Source organism: Gymnoscopelus microlampas (genome assembly GCF_963454915.1).
Source record: "Gymnoscopelus microlampas genome assembly, chromosome: 19".
In the NCBI taxonomy this organism is placed as follows: domain Eukaryota; kingdom Metazoa; phylum Chordata; class Actinopteri; order Myctophiformes; family Myctophidae; genus Gymnoscopelus; species Gymnoscopelus microlampas.
Genome location: NC_139956.1, coordinates 34,348,289 through 34,368,158, shown reverse-complemented (window position 1 = coordinate 34,368,158; position 19,870 = coordinate 34,348,289). Strand labels below are relative to the sequence as shown.

Sequence of the window (19,870 nt, the reverse complement as noted above, 5' to 3'; positions counted from 1 at the left end):
CACACACACACACACACACACACACACACACACACACACAGCTCAGAGCAGAAAGGATACGCATTCCTAGTCTATTATAGCTGTCATTCTTGGCTTAGGGCCTGCCAAGGCTCTCTTAGCTCAGCTGCGGATCTCTCTCTCTCTCTCTCTCTCTCTCTGTGTCAGGGAGGAGGACCCAGAATCTGCACATTATGATCATCAACATCGAGGGCTTTAATGCATGATTGTAATGATCGATGAATAGATCTTGATTTTGTTTTAAGATCCGGAGCTATACTCACAAAACATTTGTTGCCGCACCCACCCTACAGTTTTCCATCAGAGTGTGAAGAACAGAGTTGTAGCAGTGATGCAGACCACCATGTTGAAACCAGTGATCAAGTTACATAGGATAGGTATGTAGCCTACTGTTTTACTATGTTCATTATAAACATTTAGTCTAATGGTGTTGTAGCAATTGTAAGAATATTGAAACTTTTGTCGTTGACTGTACAACCAACACCATTTTTATTCACAAGCATATTAACTGCCAAGTGTGCCAAGGGGCAGCAAAATGGCATCATAACAGACAGCGTTGCCAGATTTTGAAGAAACAAGCAACTAGGCCACATGAGCGCACACACACACACACACACACACACACACACACACACACACACACACTGACACACAACATTAGGAAGCTAGCCCAAATAAGCAACTACACTTTAGAAACAAGCCCAAAAACCCGCAACCCGCAACTACCAATATTTACAAGCGACTTTACAGAGAAAAAAAAGGCCAAAGTCACTTATAATAAGCGGACATGGCAACACTGATCCCAGCCACGCAGTATCTCCCTCTTAACATATTCAAACCAGGAACGCATCTGTGTAACCACTTTATCCATATTTTATACTTTGGCTATTAAAAAATAGCAGATATACAAGCACAGCACCGAGTGCCACGCCTTGAGCTTGCAGATCTGCTATTTTTGTGCAAATATTAAAAAAAAAAAATATATATATATATATATATATATATATATATATATATATATATATATATATATATATATATATATATTTTTTTTTTAAGGAAACATTTTTGACTAAAATATTTGCTTCTGGAACAAAATATTTTGAGATGGGGGTCGGCGGTCAAATACTTAGGCCTAAATTCGGGGGTCCTTGCATAAAAAAGTTTGAGCACCACTGACGTAGCAACAATATGTGTTTCAGAAAACTGTTGGGATTTAGAGGACATGCGTAGAATTGGTCTCAGATCTAAATGGATTAAAGGGACCATCTCCATCCGGCCCCAAACCCTAGCTATGATGAATCATATACTGTACCCTTTCTTGGTTGGTACCACCATTTTCAATATATTTTAAGTTATTTGTCATATCTGCCCTGTGCAATTTCTGTTTACAGACCCTAAAAAGTAAACAAAAGCAATTTGTATTTACATGTTCCATGCCAAAAAAACAAAATTAAACCTTTAACCACAATTATTTGTACAACAATTAATCATCAGCTAAAAGGTCAGGATCGTTACAGCCCTAATGACAGACCCCCCGCCTCACCCATCGTACTTGTCTGGCACCGGCCAAAGCTTCTGCCTTCTTCAGACCCTTTATCACGTGCTGCAAATTGGTATAAACACGTTTCTTATCTGTCCCCGATTCCTGTTGCCTTCCTATCATTTCACACAGAGGTTCAGAGCAATTAAACTGACGTTATACACAACACCATAGATGGGAGAGGAGAGCCCAGGGAATGCATGTAAATATGACATGATACATAGTGTTAGGGGTGAAGTCGGGAAGACCTCAGAAAGTAGATTGGTGAAGATCTACGAGGGAGTCCAGGCCGGCTAGTTGCCTCCTGGAGTATTGGGCTGTTAAGCTTATCGTCAGAGTTGTTTGGATGAACAACTAAAAGGGGATGAGATAGTTAGCTGAATAGACTTTAAGAAACTGTTATAATCTTTTATTATCAGACAGCTAGAACAGGAAGGGGACGAGATAGATAAAGGGCCGAGGGATGACATCATCGTCGGAGATGGCGTAACGGTCACATAACCGTTACGTCACCCTCAGACCTCAGAAAGTAGATTGGTGAAGATCTACGAGGGAGTCCAGGCCGGCTGGTTGCCTCCTGGAGTATTGGGCTGTTAAGCTTATCGTCAGAGTTGTTCGAATGAACAACTAAAAGGGGATGAGATAGTTAGCTGAATAGACTTTAAGAAACTGTTAGTAATCTTTTATTATCAGACAGCTAGAACAGGAAGGGGACGAGATAGATAAAGGGCTGAGGGATGACATCATCGTCGGAGATGGCGTAACGGTCACATAACCGTTACGTCACCCTTAACACATAGGCCTATATGACAAGCAGGCACCGACGCATGTGACACACCATTCATTATACATTAATTATTTCAAGCAAATATGCTTTTATTGCCTGGTCTATTGGTGCCTAAAGTTGCTGTTCTTCATCTCAAGTGTAAATAACTCATTTAAGATGATCAACTCATAAAGATTATTATCGTGATTGGTGATCGCCACGGCCTGGGATCATTTTGATGCCCCCTCGGGAACATGGGGCCCTATGCACAGTGTGTGGTATGCGAGTGCGTTGCGGCGGTACTGAATACACACATAGCAGGTACTTGTGTATTTAGCATCCGGGATGCTACAGCAGTATCAGGCGACTACACATGTATCTACACTAACATTGTGGCATCTGGTGTTACACAAAGACGAATACATACTGTATGTAGTGTTTCTTTTCTTTTTTTTTGCCCCACATTCCACCGACTGGGTTGGACCAACCAGGGCTCAGTAGGCCTATGTGCTAGAGGTAAGCCCATGGGGGCACCAGAATGTACTGACTGACATGTACATCCTTAGCCTACATCAGCTGTGCAGGCTAAAAGTATACCACAACTTTGTGTTGTCAACATGCCTATGTTAACATGCATAATATGTTTGGAATTGTTTTCAAGCCAGCTAAGAGGTTCAAAGAAAGGGCACTTTTGGTCAGTTGAACACTTTGGTATCAGAACAAGACATCTTGAAAACTGGCTGCATTGTCATCGTTGGATTTGCTGTGAACCTTCATGCTTCCCAGTAGATACTGACGTTGGCGACCCATGGCCTTTTACTTAACGCCACTTTTAGGCCAAGTATTCAAGTTGCACACATTTAAGTCAAGTGGGATTAGTGCACTTGCTCTGCACACTGCATGATGAATTGAAAAGTAATTGATGAATCAATGTACAAGTTGCTGTCCAAGTCTATTCCTCCATTAATGTCTTTTATTGTTGAAGTTGACTTAATACATACTGAATTAATGGGATTTCAATTCCTTCATTCCAGACCAGTCTATGGAGTCCAGACTGCAGGTGAAGATGAACTCTCCAGACACAGCCAGGTCTGTTTCTATTAAACAGAAGGAGCATGGAGACAGTCAGGACCTCGGTAAGTTTCATTTTCTCTCTCTTAATTTATGCCTATATATCCTTCCTACATGTTGGTTTAACTTAGTAACATCATTTATAAAGTTCATTGAATGAACACTCAAAAATATTTTGTAAATACATTCAAGACTTCTTACGTTGTTTGTAGTAATCCAACACTCGAAAATATTCAATATTTACATTCATGTCTTCATTCTTATACACATTTATACACCCGAATGCGTGCGTATACCCATATACACACATTCTAATATGCATACCGTTATATACAAAGGCCAACACTACCACATCACACCAATACCCCTCAATCTACGTGTTACACCTTATATAATCAGTTTAATTTTGTACTGTATAACATTTATATTTTCTATAAATCCCTTAATTATCATGTCTATATTTCTCCAAGATAATCTGCTTGTACTGTTTTTTAAATTGTATTATATTTTTACATTGTTGCACCACTCTGTTTCCCTCTCATAAGAAATTCAATAACATTTGTCAAAGATATAGACACATGTAAAACGGACCTTTCTTATAATTTAGGCTCTGAAATTAGATGCTGATCAATGCATGAATCTGGCTCTAATCAGGTCTGTGTTTTCTATCTCAGATACCTGTCCTGTCTTGTCCTCAGTTAAACCAAGACGGTGCTGTTGTGACCAATGTGGACAAAGCTTCACCTCAGTGTATTTTCTCAAAGTACATCAGCAAATTCATACCGGAGAGAAGCCTTACTGCTGTGAACAATGTGGCAAAATCTTCACTGTAAAATCTAGCCTCGTACAACACCAGAAGATTCACACAGGAGAGAAGTCATTCAGCTGTGAAATGTGTGAAAAGTGTTTTACTCATGCCGGACACTTAAAAAGACATAAGTATGTACATACTGGAGGGAAACCTTACTGTTGTGACCAGTGTGGGAAAATGTTCAAACAATTGTCTGATCTAAAAAAACACCAGAGAATTCACACTGGAGAGAGGCCTTACTGCTGTGACCAGTGTGGAAAAAGCTACACTAGACCGAACCATCTCAAAAGACACCAACGAATTCACACCGGAGAGAAACCTTACAGCTGCGGCCAATGTTGGGAAAAGTTTACTGAAATGGGTATTCTCAAAATACACCAGAGAATGCATACTGGAGAGAAGCCTTACTGCTGTGACCAATGTGGGAAAAGCTTCAGACAAAGGCCTCACCTTGTGACACACAAGAGAATTCACACTGGAGAGAAACGTTACTGCTGTGACCAATGTGGGAAAAAGTTTGATGACAAGCGCCATCTCAAAGAACACCAGAGAATTCACACTGGAGAGAAGCCTTACTGCTGTGACACATGTTCTAAAATGTTCAGTACATTGTCTGGTCTCAAAGTACACCAGAGATTTCATAGTGGACAGAAGCCTTACTGCTGTGACCAGTGTGGGAAAAGGTTCACTATATCATCTAATCTCAAAGTACACCAGAGAATACACACCGGAGCAAAACCTTACAGCTGTGCCCAGTGTGGTAAAAGGTTCACTCGAAGGGATAGTTTTAAAAAACACCAATTGATTCACACTGGAGAGAAGCCTTACAGCTGTGACCAGTGTGGGAAAAGGTTCAGTACATTGGCTTCTCTCAAAAAACACCACAGCGTTCACACTGGAGAGAAGCTTCACAGCTGTGACCAATGTGGGAAAAGGTTTACTCTAAAACCAGATCTCAAAATACACCAACGGATACACACTGGAGAGAAGCCTTACAGCTGTGTCCAGTGTGGTAAAAAGTTCAGAACATCTTCTTATCTCAAAGTACACCATAGAATTCACACCGGAGAGAAACCTTACTGCTGCGACCAGTGTGGGAAAAGGTTCAGTAAATCGTCTCACCTCGTACAACACAAGATAAATCACACTGGAGTGAGGTCATTCAGCTGTGACCAGTGTGAGAAAAGCTTCACTCAAAAGTCAATCCTTGTACAACACAAAAAAATTCACACTGAAGAGAAGCCTCACAGCTGTGACCAATGTGGGAAGAAGTTCAACAGATTGGATTCTCTCAAAAAACACCAGAGAATTCACACTGGAGAAAAGCCTTACTGCTGTGACCAGTGTGGGAAAAGGTTCGCTCTAAAGGCGGATCTCAAAACACACCAAAGAATTCACACTGGAGAGAAGCCTTACTGCTGTGACCAGTGTGGGAAAAAGTCCACTACATTGTTTAGTCATAAAGTACACCAGAGAATACACACTGGAGAGAAGCCTTACTGCTGTGACCAGTGTGGGAAAAGTTTTACTGTATCATCTCACCTCGTACAACACAAGTTAACTCACACTGGTGTGAAGCCATTCAGCTGTGAAATGTGTGGGAAGTGTTTTACTCAGCGTGCATCCTTCAAAAGGCATCGGTGCATCCATACTGGAGAGCCTACTGCTCTGACCCATACAGGACCATCTCTATTAAACAAGAGGAATATGAAGACCACCAGGACATCAGTAAGTCTCATTCTCTCTGTTTCTGTCTTTCTCTCACATCCAAGCCATCCATATTTCAACTGGGCTTTTAGCCGTGGTTGCCGCAGTTAACGCGGTTTGGGTGGATTCGGGTCAATCAAATATAATTATTAATTAACATCGGATAAACCGCGGGTGAAATATTGCGGTAAATAAATTAATGACATCTAATATATCTATCCATAAAATAGCTAAATCTCTGCGTGCTTGTGTCTGTGTGAGTGTGTAGAGCAGCCCCTGCGATGCGATCACAAAATGCATTGATTTAGCCTATGGAATGTCGGTGGCTCGTGCGTCTTTTTTCTTTTTTTAAACCGGCACTGCTCTGCTGCGCTGGCAGTTGGATGCTGCATGTCTGTTGGATGCCTGTATGTTGGATGCCGCACTGTTCATCGCAGCAGAGCAGTGCGCTCTGTATGTTCAGCGCAGCACCGGTTTAAAAAAAAGAAAAAAAGACGCACCGACATTCCATAGGCTAAAATCAAAGCATTTTGATTGCATCGCACAACTAATACTAAAACTAACGGGGAATACCAGAAAATAATAATATTTTGACATACGGGAAAAACGGTTCGTGCGGATATTTAAATTGGATAATATAATTATTGCGGTTGGATAACGGGCGGATAATTAATTTGTACATGCGGATTCGGGTGACGCATCTCTAGTATGTTGGCTTATTAGACATGACTTCCAACATTTAATTGTCTACTCAATGTTCTACTCAGTGTGAGTTACATGCATGCTCTGTCTTACTTTGCCATCAAATGTGTTTCTCTCACAGGCTCCGTTAAGCAGCTCTGAGTCATCTGATCATTGATGTCCAACTACCAGGGTCCTCTGGACATCCAGGAGGATGAACCTATGTGAACTTTCTACTTACATTTACTTTTTAGTTTGAGGTTGTATTTAGAGCTGATGAGTTTAGAGGTTGAGAATTTACCTATAGTTGAATTGTTAAAAATGTTTATACATAAAAATGTCTACATTTTGGACAGGCATTTTGTAACATTTTGACTAGTTCTTCACCAATTAATTTGATTTCATTTTTAAACAATTATTTTAGCCGTTTTAGTGTTGTAATAAACAGGTCAAAAGCGTGGGTATACCAAACTTTTCTCAGCTGTTCCTTAATGTAATTGTTGACGTAGAATGCTTGATACATTTTTGTATTGTGCATAATTAATGAGACAATTTGCATATTTGAATAGATTAGCAGAAATAATGAGTTGTGTTTTGGTGATTGTTTTTGTAAATTAATATTGTGTCTCAGTTAGGTGCAAGCTACAGTATGTGCAATGTAACCATTGGGAATGTTTAAAGTGGTTAATTAGCATAGATTATGCATATAACAACTCAAAGCAAACACATGGTTATTAGTCTTCTAGTTTGCCAAAAAAAATACCCCCCACTGTTTTTATGTAAATATACTTTTACTGCTCCTAGTATTGATGATTTCTACTAGTATAGTATTGCATGTCTTTATATGTCTTGATTAATTGAATACATAGGACCACAATAGAAACAAGCCCTCAGGGCTTTTTGTGTATCCTTTTAGCATGTATTGTATAATGTGCATCTGTTCAATCAATCAGTCAAGCCTTTTAAGCTTAGTTTATACTAGACAAGCCTCATGGCTCTCTAGGTGTTTATATGTAATACAATGTCTCAATGACAAGCTTCTTGTCTCCATGGTAACGGTGTGAGCCGGTAGAAGTTTTAGGAGTTATAAGCCAAGTGTCTCACAGCCTGTGAGACTTTCCTAATCAATGAGCCAACAAATCTGCCTCAAAGGCGTTGTCTTACACAAAAATAGCTGATCTACAAGCTCTGTGACGAGTTGTGAACTTATAGATTTGCTTATTTCTGCAGAATGTTCACATCATTTTCACCAAATGTCGGCCCCAGAATTAGGGATGGGTCCAAATAATTGAATATTCGAGTAATCGTTTGTAGGATACCTAGTATGGCTGTAATATGTATTTATTCTCTATTTTGCGTTTACAGGAAGTAATTCAAAATATAGGGACTTTTGATATAACAAATACACAAAAATGGATTGACCGTGGGCATGCTCTAAAAGTGTGAAAAACATGTTTTTTTTTTTTTCTCCACGTCTTTAATGGTTTAGTTACAATAATGTAAAAGATATACATGCTACTGTCTTTGTTTATTTCTGAAAATCAGTTTATAGGCCAATGCAATGCTGTTATTGTAACCTATGATAGTCATTTGATGAAAAAACTAAACAAATCCCCAGAACAATTTTACCCAAAGAAATCCCACCATAAAAAATAATCAAAACAAATAAATATATTATTTTAGTCAAATAATCAGTATGAATAGAATTATACTAATCGATTATCATTTTGGTCACTTTTACACATCCCTACCCAGAATAGGGACGCTGGGATTCATGTGGTTATAATGAATCAGAAGTAATGCATTTCACATCCTTTGGAGTCTGTATGATGGATTTAAAAACAAAATAAGTTATTAATACAGACATAATAGTATTACATTAATACTACATTCTTTTATCATAGGGCACAGTCTATCCTATGGCCCTGCACACACACCTATACAGGCGCTTACACACAAACACGTACGGGCACGCACGCACGCACGTACGCACGCACGCACGCGCACACACACACACACACACACACACACACACACACACACACACACACACACACACACACACACACACACACACACACACACACACACATACACACACACTGCACCCTGTCTCTCTCACTTACTCTCAGGAGAATATTAGTCTGCCCCTTCAATGCCAACACGATCTCATTAGCAAACGTAGCCTACAATGGATAAGTAATGACCACACCATGAAAACGTGCATAGATTAAGTTAGGTCTTGAAATACATAACATATTTACTGCCAATACTTCCGCTTGTTATGTTTATTTGTCCCCTGTATGTACATTACATATTCAAAATGGTCAGTAAGAATACATTGAGTATTCTAGCAGGAGCACTCATCCAATGTCACTTCCCACACCAAAGGGAGCTCCACAAATCACGTTCAACCCAGATTTGGCTCTAACAAGGGATACACATACATGCATTCATTCTACTGTACTGCTATGCCACAACAATGTGGAATGCCCTAACAACATAAAAAAGGTGAATCCTTACTCTCCTTCAAAACTGCTCAAAAAGAGCACTTACAGGTGTCATGTATAAAGGCTCTTGATTTACAACATAAACGTTTAAGCAAATTGTACATGCGTTTTGACCTTTTCTACAGCACCCATGAGTGTATCCTGCTTCCATCTGTGATGGCACAAATTGGCATGATCACGGCCCCTGTTGTGCCCTTGATGTGACTATTTTGCCACTGAGCGTGCTTCTGCACCTCCCTTGCCCTGCTCCTATTTCCCCTCAGCCAATCTCCTACTCTCCCTTCTACCTGAGGCCAAGAGTTGCCCTGAGTCTTGTCACCTGTGAGGACCAGCTGAGCCTGGTTGGGTGACGATCTCCTGAGACTATAAAGCAGGGGTGGGCAAGGTTGATGATGGAGATTGCCACCATATTTCCACACTCACTCGAGGGCTACATTGCTTACACTGTCTTTGTTTTTTGGTGGTATTTTTTAATTGGAATCCTGAAAAGTATCATTTTTATTTAATTTCAAATGTATTTACTTATATTATGTTAACTTTATTAACTTAAATACAAATACATTGGACATACAAAAAATTAAAAATACTAATACTAATATAGACTGAAGTAATTAAAGTGGGTCATGTTTGCATGTTTGGAATTGTAACAGCTGAAATCAATAGTGTATCAGTAATCCGATATTAACCTGCGGGCCGCATTAAGTGAAGGTGGGGGCCACATGTGGCCCCCGGGGCCGCCAGTTGCCCATGTATGCTTTAAAGACATATGTTTTAGTGTATTCAGCGCTGGGTCATAAGAAGTGTGTCAGGTTCTCTGTTGCCAGTGTCATGTTATGAGTTCAGTTATTGTGTTAGTTACTAGAGTGTTTCTGTAAGTTGTATCATTGTTCATCTGTGTCATTCTTAGTAAACTTAGGTTTGTGATCCTCATCTCCTGCGTTGTCTGAGTTCCTGCTCTTGCATGGGTCCTACATTCCTGACATGAATGAAGGTAGATATAGGCTAAATGAGAATTTGTACCTGTCGTTTCTATTTGCAGGGGCCTCTAACCGTTGGCCGGAAGGCAAGAGCCTGTACTCAAGATTTAGGGGATGAGAGCCGTCCGCTCTAATAGATGACGCTTTCTTAAGCAGATGCTTGTCATAAATATATGACTGAGACAGCTGCATTGTACCCCCACAATCTTGCTAGCCCCCCCTCACGACCCCGTTAAGGGCATTATTCGGTCACTGAGCCAACAAATCTGCCTCACAGGCGTTGTCTTCAGTGGTGTAAAGTAACTAAGTACATTGAAGTACTGTACTTAAGTACAATTTTGAGGTACTTTTACTTTACTGAAGTATTTCCAATTGTCTGTACGTTTGCTTCTACTCCACTACATCTCAGAGGCAAATATTATACTTTTACTCCACTACCATTATTTGAAAACTTTAGTTACTAGTTACTTTGTAGATTTTGATTATTATTACAAAACATACATTAACTACTAAATACATTTCGGCCATTTGAACATAGTCGATCTACAAGCTCACAATGTGTCGTGATGCAACGCATTGTGAGCTTGTAGTTATGCTATTTTCAAAAGATTTTTATACATTTGAAAACCTATGCAGACATTCTGCACAATGAGTATTTTACTTTTGTACTTTAAGTACATTTTGATACCAATACTTTTGTACTTTTACTCAAGTATATTTTGAATATCGGACTTCTACGTGTAACTATATAAATACTTTTACTTAAGTAAAACATGTGAGTACTTCCACCGCTGGTTGTCCTCTCACACAGTATAAATTAGACTTTGGGTCCTACTCTCAGGTAGGAAGGATTCATTGTTATTTGTTTCTAGTCAGACTTTCAGTGTGATTATAATAATATTATGATCTAGTGTGTGATAAATTCAATTGTAGGAGTAGTAGTGTAGTGTAGGAGTAGTGTTTAATTAAGTGGTTATTAACATTATGTTGTCGTGTATTTTCCTACATTATTGACAGTATTAACCACTTGAACCCTATATACTTTGTTGACCGGGTTTCCCCCAGCGTCCATACTTATAGTCTCATTCTTTTTTTACCTCTTCATCAAATGTCTTCGATGAAAATAGCTGATCTACAAGCGCTGTGACAAGATGTGTTTTGCAGATTGTTCACATTATTTTCATCCAATGTTGCCCAGTATAGGGACGCTGGGATTCATGTTGCCCAGTTCTCGACAATTTAAGGACCTTTAAGACCTTTTTAATACTTAAAAAAAAGAAAGAAAAAGACCATTACTGCATCAAGTAATCAACAAACTGTACTATACATTTTCAAATAATATAAGAAAAAGGCAACAATTGTGAAAATAGCCGATCTACGAGCTTGTAGATCAGCTATTTTCACAATATTTATCTGTGGAATGGAGTCATGCGCAATTCAATGCCTCAACTTTTACATTCCACAATGCTGTTGTGGGGGGTCCCCAGTTCAAATATGATTATTTTGGGGGGTCCCCAGCTGAAATATGATTATTTTGGGGGGTCCCCAGCTCAAATATGATTATTTTGGAGGGTTACAGCCTGAAAAGGTTGAGAACCACTGGCCTAGTTAATGAATCAGTACAACACTGACAAATAAAAAATCATTTCACATTTTGGACTGTATGGTGGATTAATTCATTACTAAAGTTATTAATACATCCACAATCTGTTCATACTACACTCTTATCTCAAGATAAGTGGAGACAGTCTCTCCTATGATGTCAGACACATTTGTACGGCCCCCACACACACCCATACAGGCGAGTGAGCGCGCGCGCACACACACACACACACACACACATACACACACACACACACACACACACACACACACACACACACACACACACACACACACACAATCCAACTGCACCCTGTCTCTCTCAGGAGATAGTTGTCTACCCCTTCTATGCACCTGGTGCGTTGAAGGCGCCATCATAGCGCCGTAGTGAGTGTAAACACTACCAGAGTACAGTATGTCCCAGTGCAAAGATGAGTGAGTGAACCACATGTGGCACACGCACGCACGCGCACACACACACACACACACGCACACACACACACACACACACACACACACACACACACACACACACACACACACACACACACACACACACACACACACACACACACACACACACACACACACACACCACCACCACGCACCACACACCACACACCACACACACACACACACACACACACAGGGGAGAGAGAGGAACCACATTCCTGGTCAGTGGCCACCTGTTCCTTCTTGTGGCCACCTGTTCCTCTCTCTCTCTCTCTCTCTCTCTCTCTCTCTCTCTCTCTCTCTCTCTCTCTCTCTCTCTCTCTCTCTCTGTCTCTCTCTCTGTCAGGGGGAGGAGGATGTGCACTGCGTTTTCGTTCAACAATATCGAGGGCTTTAAAGCATGATTGTAACGATAGATTTATATTTACTGTTTTAATCTGAGGTTGTTTTTATATCCAGGGCTACTCGTAAGACATTTGTCGCCACGGTTAACGACGCCCATCCTAAAGTTTTCCATCAGAGTGTGAAGAACAGAGTTGTAGCAGTGATGCAGACCACCATGTTGAAACCAGTGATCAAGTTACACAGAATGGGTTTGTGCTGTTTTACTATGTTCATTATAAATCAATTTAGTCAAATGGGTATTGTAGGAATTGCAAGAATGAAAGGACTTCAACTTTTCTCGTTGACTGCAAAAACAAGTTTAAGTTGAAATGTAATTGTGTGTTTGACATTGAACATTGGATGAATACAACTTTAATTTCCGTTTGCCTTTTAGGCTACCTAATAATAAATTGCACAAAGTAGATATGACAAATAACCTAAATATACAAATACATTATTGACATACTTAATCATTTTATAGATGTAAAAATAGCAGAAATAGCTGATCTACAAGCTTACAACACATCACAAAGTGGCGCGTTGTAAGCTTGTAGATCTGCTATTTCTGCTTTTTTTTATATTTGAAAATGTGCGAACATTTTTCAACATGGAAACGATTATGAAATAATTGTAACAGGCCTAATTTAGATAAGTGGTTCTGTACTTTGCCACCGACCCCCATCTGAAAATGTTGAGTGCCAGGGACCCATTTCACTTACCAATATATTATTAACAAATGAAGAAAAAGCAACACATTCTGTGATAGCCTGGCATGACTAAATATCACTGCGTAGCCATTAGTCTGGAATCTCTGTGTGGAACCTGCATTTCCAATGCAGGCGAATACAAAAAAACTTGATAAACCCGGCCCATATTTGCATATACTGGGCCCTGATCACCAATCAGGGCCCAGTATATGCGAATATGGGCCGCTTCGGGGGCAGGGAAATCCAATCACAACCGAGCGGGGCCAGACTAATTCTGCCGAGGGCTATATATACTTTTTTTTTTTGCACTGGCAGATTTGTCTGGTTTCCAGGCTAATTCTGTGAGGTCAACAGAAAAGCTAATAGGCATATGAAATGTCCAAGCTAATAGGTTAGTTGAACTTGCCTGACCTTTTTCTGTGTGTGTGTGTGTGTGTGTGTGTGTGTGTGTGTGTGTGTGTGTGTGTGTGTGTGTGTGTGTGTGTGTGTGTGTGTGTGTGTGTGTGTGTGTGTGTGTGTGTGTGTGTGTGTGTGTGTGCGTGCGTGCGTGTGCGTGTGTGTGTGCTACAATAAATGTACGAAATCTTGGTACGTACATATGTAGAGTACATCCCATCTGTAGTTCATATATCTATATAACTTGTAGTTTTTGATCAATACCAAGGTCATGTATATGAATTGTCAATAAATGCATCGATCAATGAATCAATCAATCAATCAATCAATCAATCAAGGGCTTCACTGCCTGGAATAACATTGAAATGATTAGGGCTATTTCTTTATTATTCAAATTTTCTTTCTTCTTTCTTTCTATCGATCCAGAGCATTTAAAAACACATTTGACATCCAGCTCAATCAACAGCCATCCTAAAGATTTCAATCAGAGTGTGAAGAACAGAGTTGTAGCAGCGGTGCAGACCACCATGTTGAAACCAGTGATCAAGTTACACAGAATAGGTATGTACTGTTTTACTAATGGAGCATGCACAAAAACTAATTTCACCCACTGTTTTACACCTGTAAACCTGTGAAGGCTGTGATGTGACAATAAAGTCGATTCTGATTCTAATAGGTATGTACTGTTTTACTATGTTCTCACATGTGTGGCCTGGGTTTGATCCAGGGCACCGGCAACTCAGCGTATGAGTAGCACGGCATGGGTAGCTATAAGTGTTGTAAGAAAGTACTGGCTGGGGGCGTGTTCTCTCCTCCGCGTCATCAGTGCCCACACCCTAGGTGGGGTTGGCGAAAGGGCCTTTCTGTGTGGAGTTTGCATGTTCTCCCCATGTCTCCTAGGGTAGGTACCCTCACAAAAAAACATGCAGTAATCCTGGTCACTATACTGCCTCCCCCTGGCCAGCCGGGGCGCCTGATGGAGGGGAAGGGAACTGGTTGGAATAACGTGTTCCTTCCACGCGCTACGTCCAACCAGGGAAACTCTCCCCTGTCAGGTGACAAGAAGGTCAGTTGGCTCTCATGCATTGAAGGAGGCATGAGCTCAGCCCTGGCCTCCCTAGGTTGGCAGAGGGAAGGTAGTGCCCAGGATTACACGCTTAGGCATTGGCACCAGGGTGAAAAAATAGGGGTTACAAAATCGTGGGATAAAAATGTGTTAAAAAAAAAAGAAAGTACTGGGAGCAGATGGTAGGTGTTACGCTTCAACCAGGTGGCAAGCATCCGTTTTTTTAAGATGAGGCCGATAAAGAAGAGCCATTTCTGCTGCAATTCTCGTTATTGGCCCTGCAGATGTTGCTATTTCCCCCTCCTGCTGGCTGCAGACAAACTAACACTCCTTTCAAGTGAATGAGGTTTTGGCCGGACTTTATACTTGATTTTATTACCTTAGCTAACATTTTCATAAATAATTTTATGTTTTCAATCGCTAGTTGAAAGATTTGAAAGACATGCGTTTAATAAATGATGGTCCCATAAATGTTTTAATTAATGATAAAGTAGGGTACGCACTATGCTTCTAGGGGTTTCTACTGGTTCTACCGAGTGAAGACCTGCCCTCACTGCCCTTTCAGCCAATAGCATTCGTTTCCGGTTGCTTTTTGCGACCGGAAGTTCCAAAATGATGGATTTGAATTGGCAGAAAAAGAGGCTTCAAAACTAGTCTGTAGAAACCAATGGGTCTGCCTTCGTCCATATGTTTTACAGTCAATGGCTTATTGGCTTCACCTCAGAATTCTATCTCCCAGTGGTCTAGTGCAGTGTTTATCAACCCTGGTACGCGGGACACTTTTGTACCGCGAAGTAATGGTAGGTGTTCCGCGTAAAATTTCGAATGAAAAAGAAAGAAGTCAACCCCCTCCACCCAGAACAATAGATGCGTCGTGGACTGCTGCTGCCTTGAGCCATTGGCTCATCGTCCGTCGCGGACACACATCCAGTGAATCGACCCTCGCACATATAAATGCAAATGTGTGGCTTTGTCTACTCTTCACGGGGCCATCACTGTACTCGCCTAGCTGGCAGGTACTCAGGGGTGAAAGTGGGTCGGAACGGCCCGATACGAAGAGGGGCTGTTAAAAGCCCATATTATAATCTGCCATGTTGAATGTACTAACGTTAAATCAACATACGGGTTAGATTTCTTATAAAGTGCTTCTAAATGGCTCCAGGGTGTCAGTGTGAACGTAATCCGTGGTTTGTTGTGTTTAATTACTCCACGGCTGCTGCGAGCCTGCGACGTTGACTGACTGGGGTAAGCGAAAGTCTCGCCCCAATGCACGCTACCCCCATTTGTTTTCGTGGACCTGCGGTTCTTGTATTTGTTTTACTGAGGATAAGGTTAGAAATAAGTTTAGGATTAGGCATAGTTTTACCGATGTTACGTTTAGGATTAAGGTTAGGTTTAGATATAGTTTACTGAGGTTACGTTTAGGAATACCAGATGGGCGACTGTGTTTTGGGGCGAGTGTTTTGGTATCAGTCTGCAGTGGGCAACTGGGAGCTCCGTGTGTGCTTGTCATCATTCTCAGCCAGGATACAAACTCTGCGTTCAGCGAAACAAGCTCAAGTTTCACACTAAGACTTTTGTAGAGTTGTATTGTGGCCTAATTTTTTATTTTATTTTTACAAATCTTTTTATTACGTTTTAAAGTATTTCTCTAAAAAAGGACTGAAGTTTCAAACAAAGACACTGTCTCTTTCCTTTTTTTTTCTTTTTAAAGTTATTTTTTGAGTGAGTGCTGTCATAAATGTTTGGATGTTGTGTTTTTAGAAGTATATTGGGTTTAGTACAGAAGTACAGAGTAAAAAATAAGTTTTACTCTGGTAAGGTGAAATCAAAGTCCTCGGGTCAGCATTGACCCACGTTTAATGTTCAAGGTTTCTTTATTACATCTTGTGTACATGAGAGTAAATATTTTGTAGCAGCATATACTGTATATATATACTGTGTATATATATATATATATATATATATATATATATATATATATATATATATATATATATGTATATATATATGTATATATATATATATATATATATATGTATATATATATATATATACGTATATATATATATATATGTATATATATATATATATATATATATATATATATATATATATATATATATATATATATATATATATATATATATATATAAATAATAGCAAATCTGACCTACTTATTACTTAAATGAATGAAGGGAATTTAAATACGGTCAAATGCTGCTAGAGGGAATGGACTTTTATAATATAGTATATATTTTATAGTATACAAGTTTATTAAGTATATTTCAAGTAAGTGACATACTGGTAAAACATTGCAATGTGTTGTTCTGCTCACCTTCAACTTGAGTCAACATATGAGGAGATTAGGGCTGTTTTTTTGTTTTTGTTTAAATATATATATATATATATATATATATATTTTTTTTTCCACTATTCTCATTGTTGTCATTTATTTATTTATTTTATTTATTGCAGATCCCGAGCTATTCATGATACATTTGACACCCAGGCCTGATAACATCCATCCTAGAGTTTTCCATCAGAGTGTGAAGAACAGAGTTGTAGCAGTGATGCAGACCACCATGTTGAAACCAGTGATCAAGTTACACAGAATAGGTATGTACTGTTTATTTTAATATGTTCACTGTATGTTCACTACTTATTACTTTAATAAATAAAGGGAATTTAAATACGGTCACATGCTGCTAGAGGGAATGGACTTTTATAATAAAGTTCAAGTATATTTCCATTTAAGTCACAGTAAGTGACATACTGGTAAACCGTTGCGATGTGTTGCTCTGCTCACCTTCAACTAGAGTCAACATAATATGTTGACATAATATGTCATAACATAATGATGAGATTAGGGCTCATTTTTTATACTATTCTTATTGTTGTCATTTATAAGAATAAAAATGAAACATCTTTTCTTTCTTCTTTTTTTTTGCAGATCCTGAGCTATTCATGATACATTTGACACCCAGGCCCAATAACATCCATCCTAAAGTTTTCCATCAGAGTGTGAAGAACAGAGTTGTAGCAGTGATGCAGACCACCATGTTGAAACCAGTGATCAAGTTACACAGAATAGGTATGTACTGTTTTATCTATGTTCATTATAAACATTTAGTCTAATAGGTTTGTACTGTTCTACTATGTTCATTGTAAACATTTTGTCTAATGGGTTTGTACTGTTCTACCATGTTCATAGGTATGTACTGTTTTACTATGTTCATTATAAACATTTAGTCGAATAGGTATGTACTAAACATTTAGTCTAATAGGTATGTACTGTTTTACTATGTTCACTGTAAACATTTAGTCTAATAGATACTGTTTTATGTTCACGGTAAACATTTAGTCTAACAGATACTGTTTTGACTGTTTGGGGTTAATGTCGGAAATGTCTAGTGGCTTTAACCACTGCCATAGTTCCTCTCAGGTTTGCTGAATTTACGGCAATGGTACGCCACCCCCTCCACCATGCTGGGAGGCCGGGGATAGCATTGCCCCCAGGCCCAGGCCCTCAGTGCTATAGCATCCGTAACCAGAATGGTGGGCTTGGCTTCTATTGTGGGTGTGTGTGTGTGTGTGTGTGTGTGTGTGTGTGTGTGTGTGTGTGTGTGTGTGTGTGTGTGTGTGTGTGTGTGTGTGTGTGTTCTTCACCAGCCGATGTAGGGGCACAGCAATTACGGAACAGCCAGTAGTATGATTCTGTTGCCTGAGAATTTCGGTTGTGGTCAATTTCAGACTGCTGCCACCTGGCCGTCGGTGCTCACTTTGTGACCCACAACTTTGTGTTGTCAACATGCCCATGTTAACTGACCCATGGCCTTTTACAATAACACCATATTTTGGCCAAATATTCCAGTTGCACACAAGTGCACTAATAACACAAAGTATTATTAGTGCACTTGCTCTGCACAGTGCATGATGATCAAAAGAATAATAATTGCTGAATCAATACACATCTATTAATGTCTGCTATTGTTAAAGTTGACTTAATATTTAATGGGATTTCAATTCCTTAACTCCAGACCAGTCTATGGAGTCCAGACTGCCAGGGAAAATGAACTCTCCAGACACAGCCAGGTCTGTTTCTATTAAACAGAAGGAACATGGAGACCACCAGGACCTCAGTAAGTTTCACGCTCTCTCTGTTTCTTTGATTTTTTTTCTTGTGTCCCTCATCTTTCACATCTAATGTAAACTGCCATTTTGTGTAATGTAGAATATGAACTTCGATGCTGTTAAATGCACAAATCTGGCTCATGCATTCAATCTGGCTCTGTGTTTTCTATCTTAGATACCTGTCCTGCCCTGTCCTCAGTTAAAACAAGACAACATTGCAGCTGTGACCGATGTGGACTAAGCTTCACTTCACGTTATTATCTCAAAGTGCACAAGCAAATTCACACCGGAGAGAAGCCTTACTGCTGTGAACAATGTGGAAAAAGCTTCACTGTCAAATCTAGCCTCATACAACACAAGAAGATTCACACTGGAGAGAGGCCTTACTGCTGTGACCAGTGTTTGAAAAGGTTCACTCTAAAGGCAGATCTGAAAAAACACCTAAAAATTCACACTGGAGAGAAGCCTTACTGCTGTGACCAGTGTTTGAAAAGATTTTCTGATATGTCTTATCTCAAAACACACCAGAAAAGTCACACTGGAGAGAAGCCTTATTGCTGTGACCAATGTGGGAAAAGCTACTCTAGACTGGAACATCTTAAAATACACCAGCGAATACACACCGGAGAGAAACCTTACAGCTGTGACCAATGTGGGGAAACGTTTACTCAATCCAGTATTCTCAAAATACACCAGAGAATGCACACTGGAGAAAAGCCTTACTGCTGTGACCAATGTGGAAAAAGCTTCAGACAAAAGCCTCACCTTGTAAAACACAAGAGAATTCACACTGGAGAGAAACGTTACTGCTGTGACCAATGTGGGAAAAAGTTTGATGACATGCGTCGTCTCAAAGAACACCAGAGAATTCACACTGGAGAGAAGCCTTACTGCTGTGGCACGTGTTATAAAATGTTCAGTACATTGTCTAGTCTCAAAGTACACCAGAGATTTCACAGTGGACAGAAGCCATACTCCTGTGACCAGTGTGGGAAAAGCTACACCTTAGGATCTCAGCTTAAAAGTCACCAGAAGATTCACACA

At 39.8% G+C, this 19,870-nt stretch overlaps 1 protein-coding gene across 4 annotated transcripts in view; it reads left to right on the top strand.

The window, feature by feature from the left end:
* Nucleotides 1-19,870, top strand: part of LOC311035428 (uncharacterized protein) — a 159,599-nt gene that overhangs the window by 72,414 nt on the left and 67,315 nt on the right. For 2 of the 4 annotated variants that reach the window (XM_084043609.1, XM_084043610.1), the window contains exons 7-9: nt 3,362-3,463; nt 4,073-5,937; nt 6,740-7,255. In XM_084043609.1, the coding sequence (XP_083899735.1) occupies nt 3,362-3,463; nt 4,073-5,937; nt 6,740-6,775 (2,003 nt within the window). In that variant the 3' untranslated portion in view covers nt 6,776-7,255. Of the gene's footprint in view, nt 1-311; nt 396-3,361; nt 3,464-4,072; nt 5,938-6,739; nt 7,256-19,870 lie in introns of those variants that run through there. The other 2 variants (XM_084043613.1, XM_084043611.1) reach the window with 2 other exon arrangements.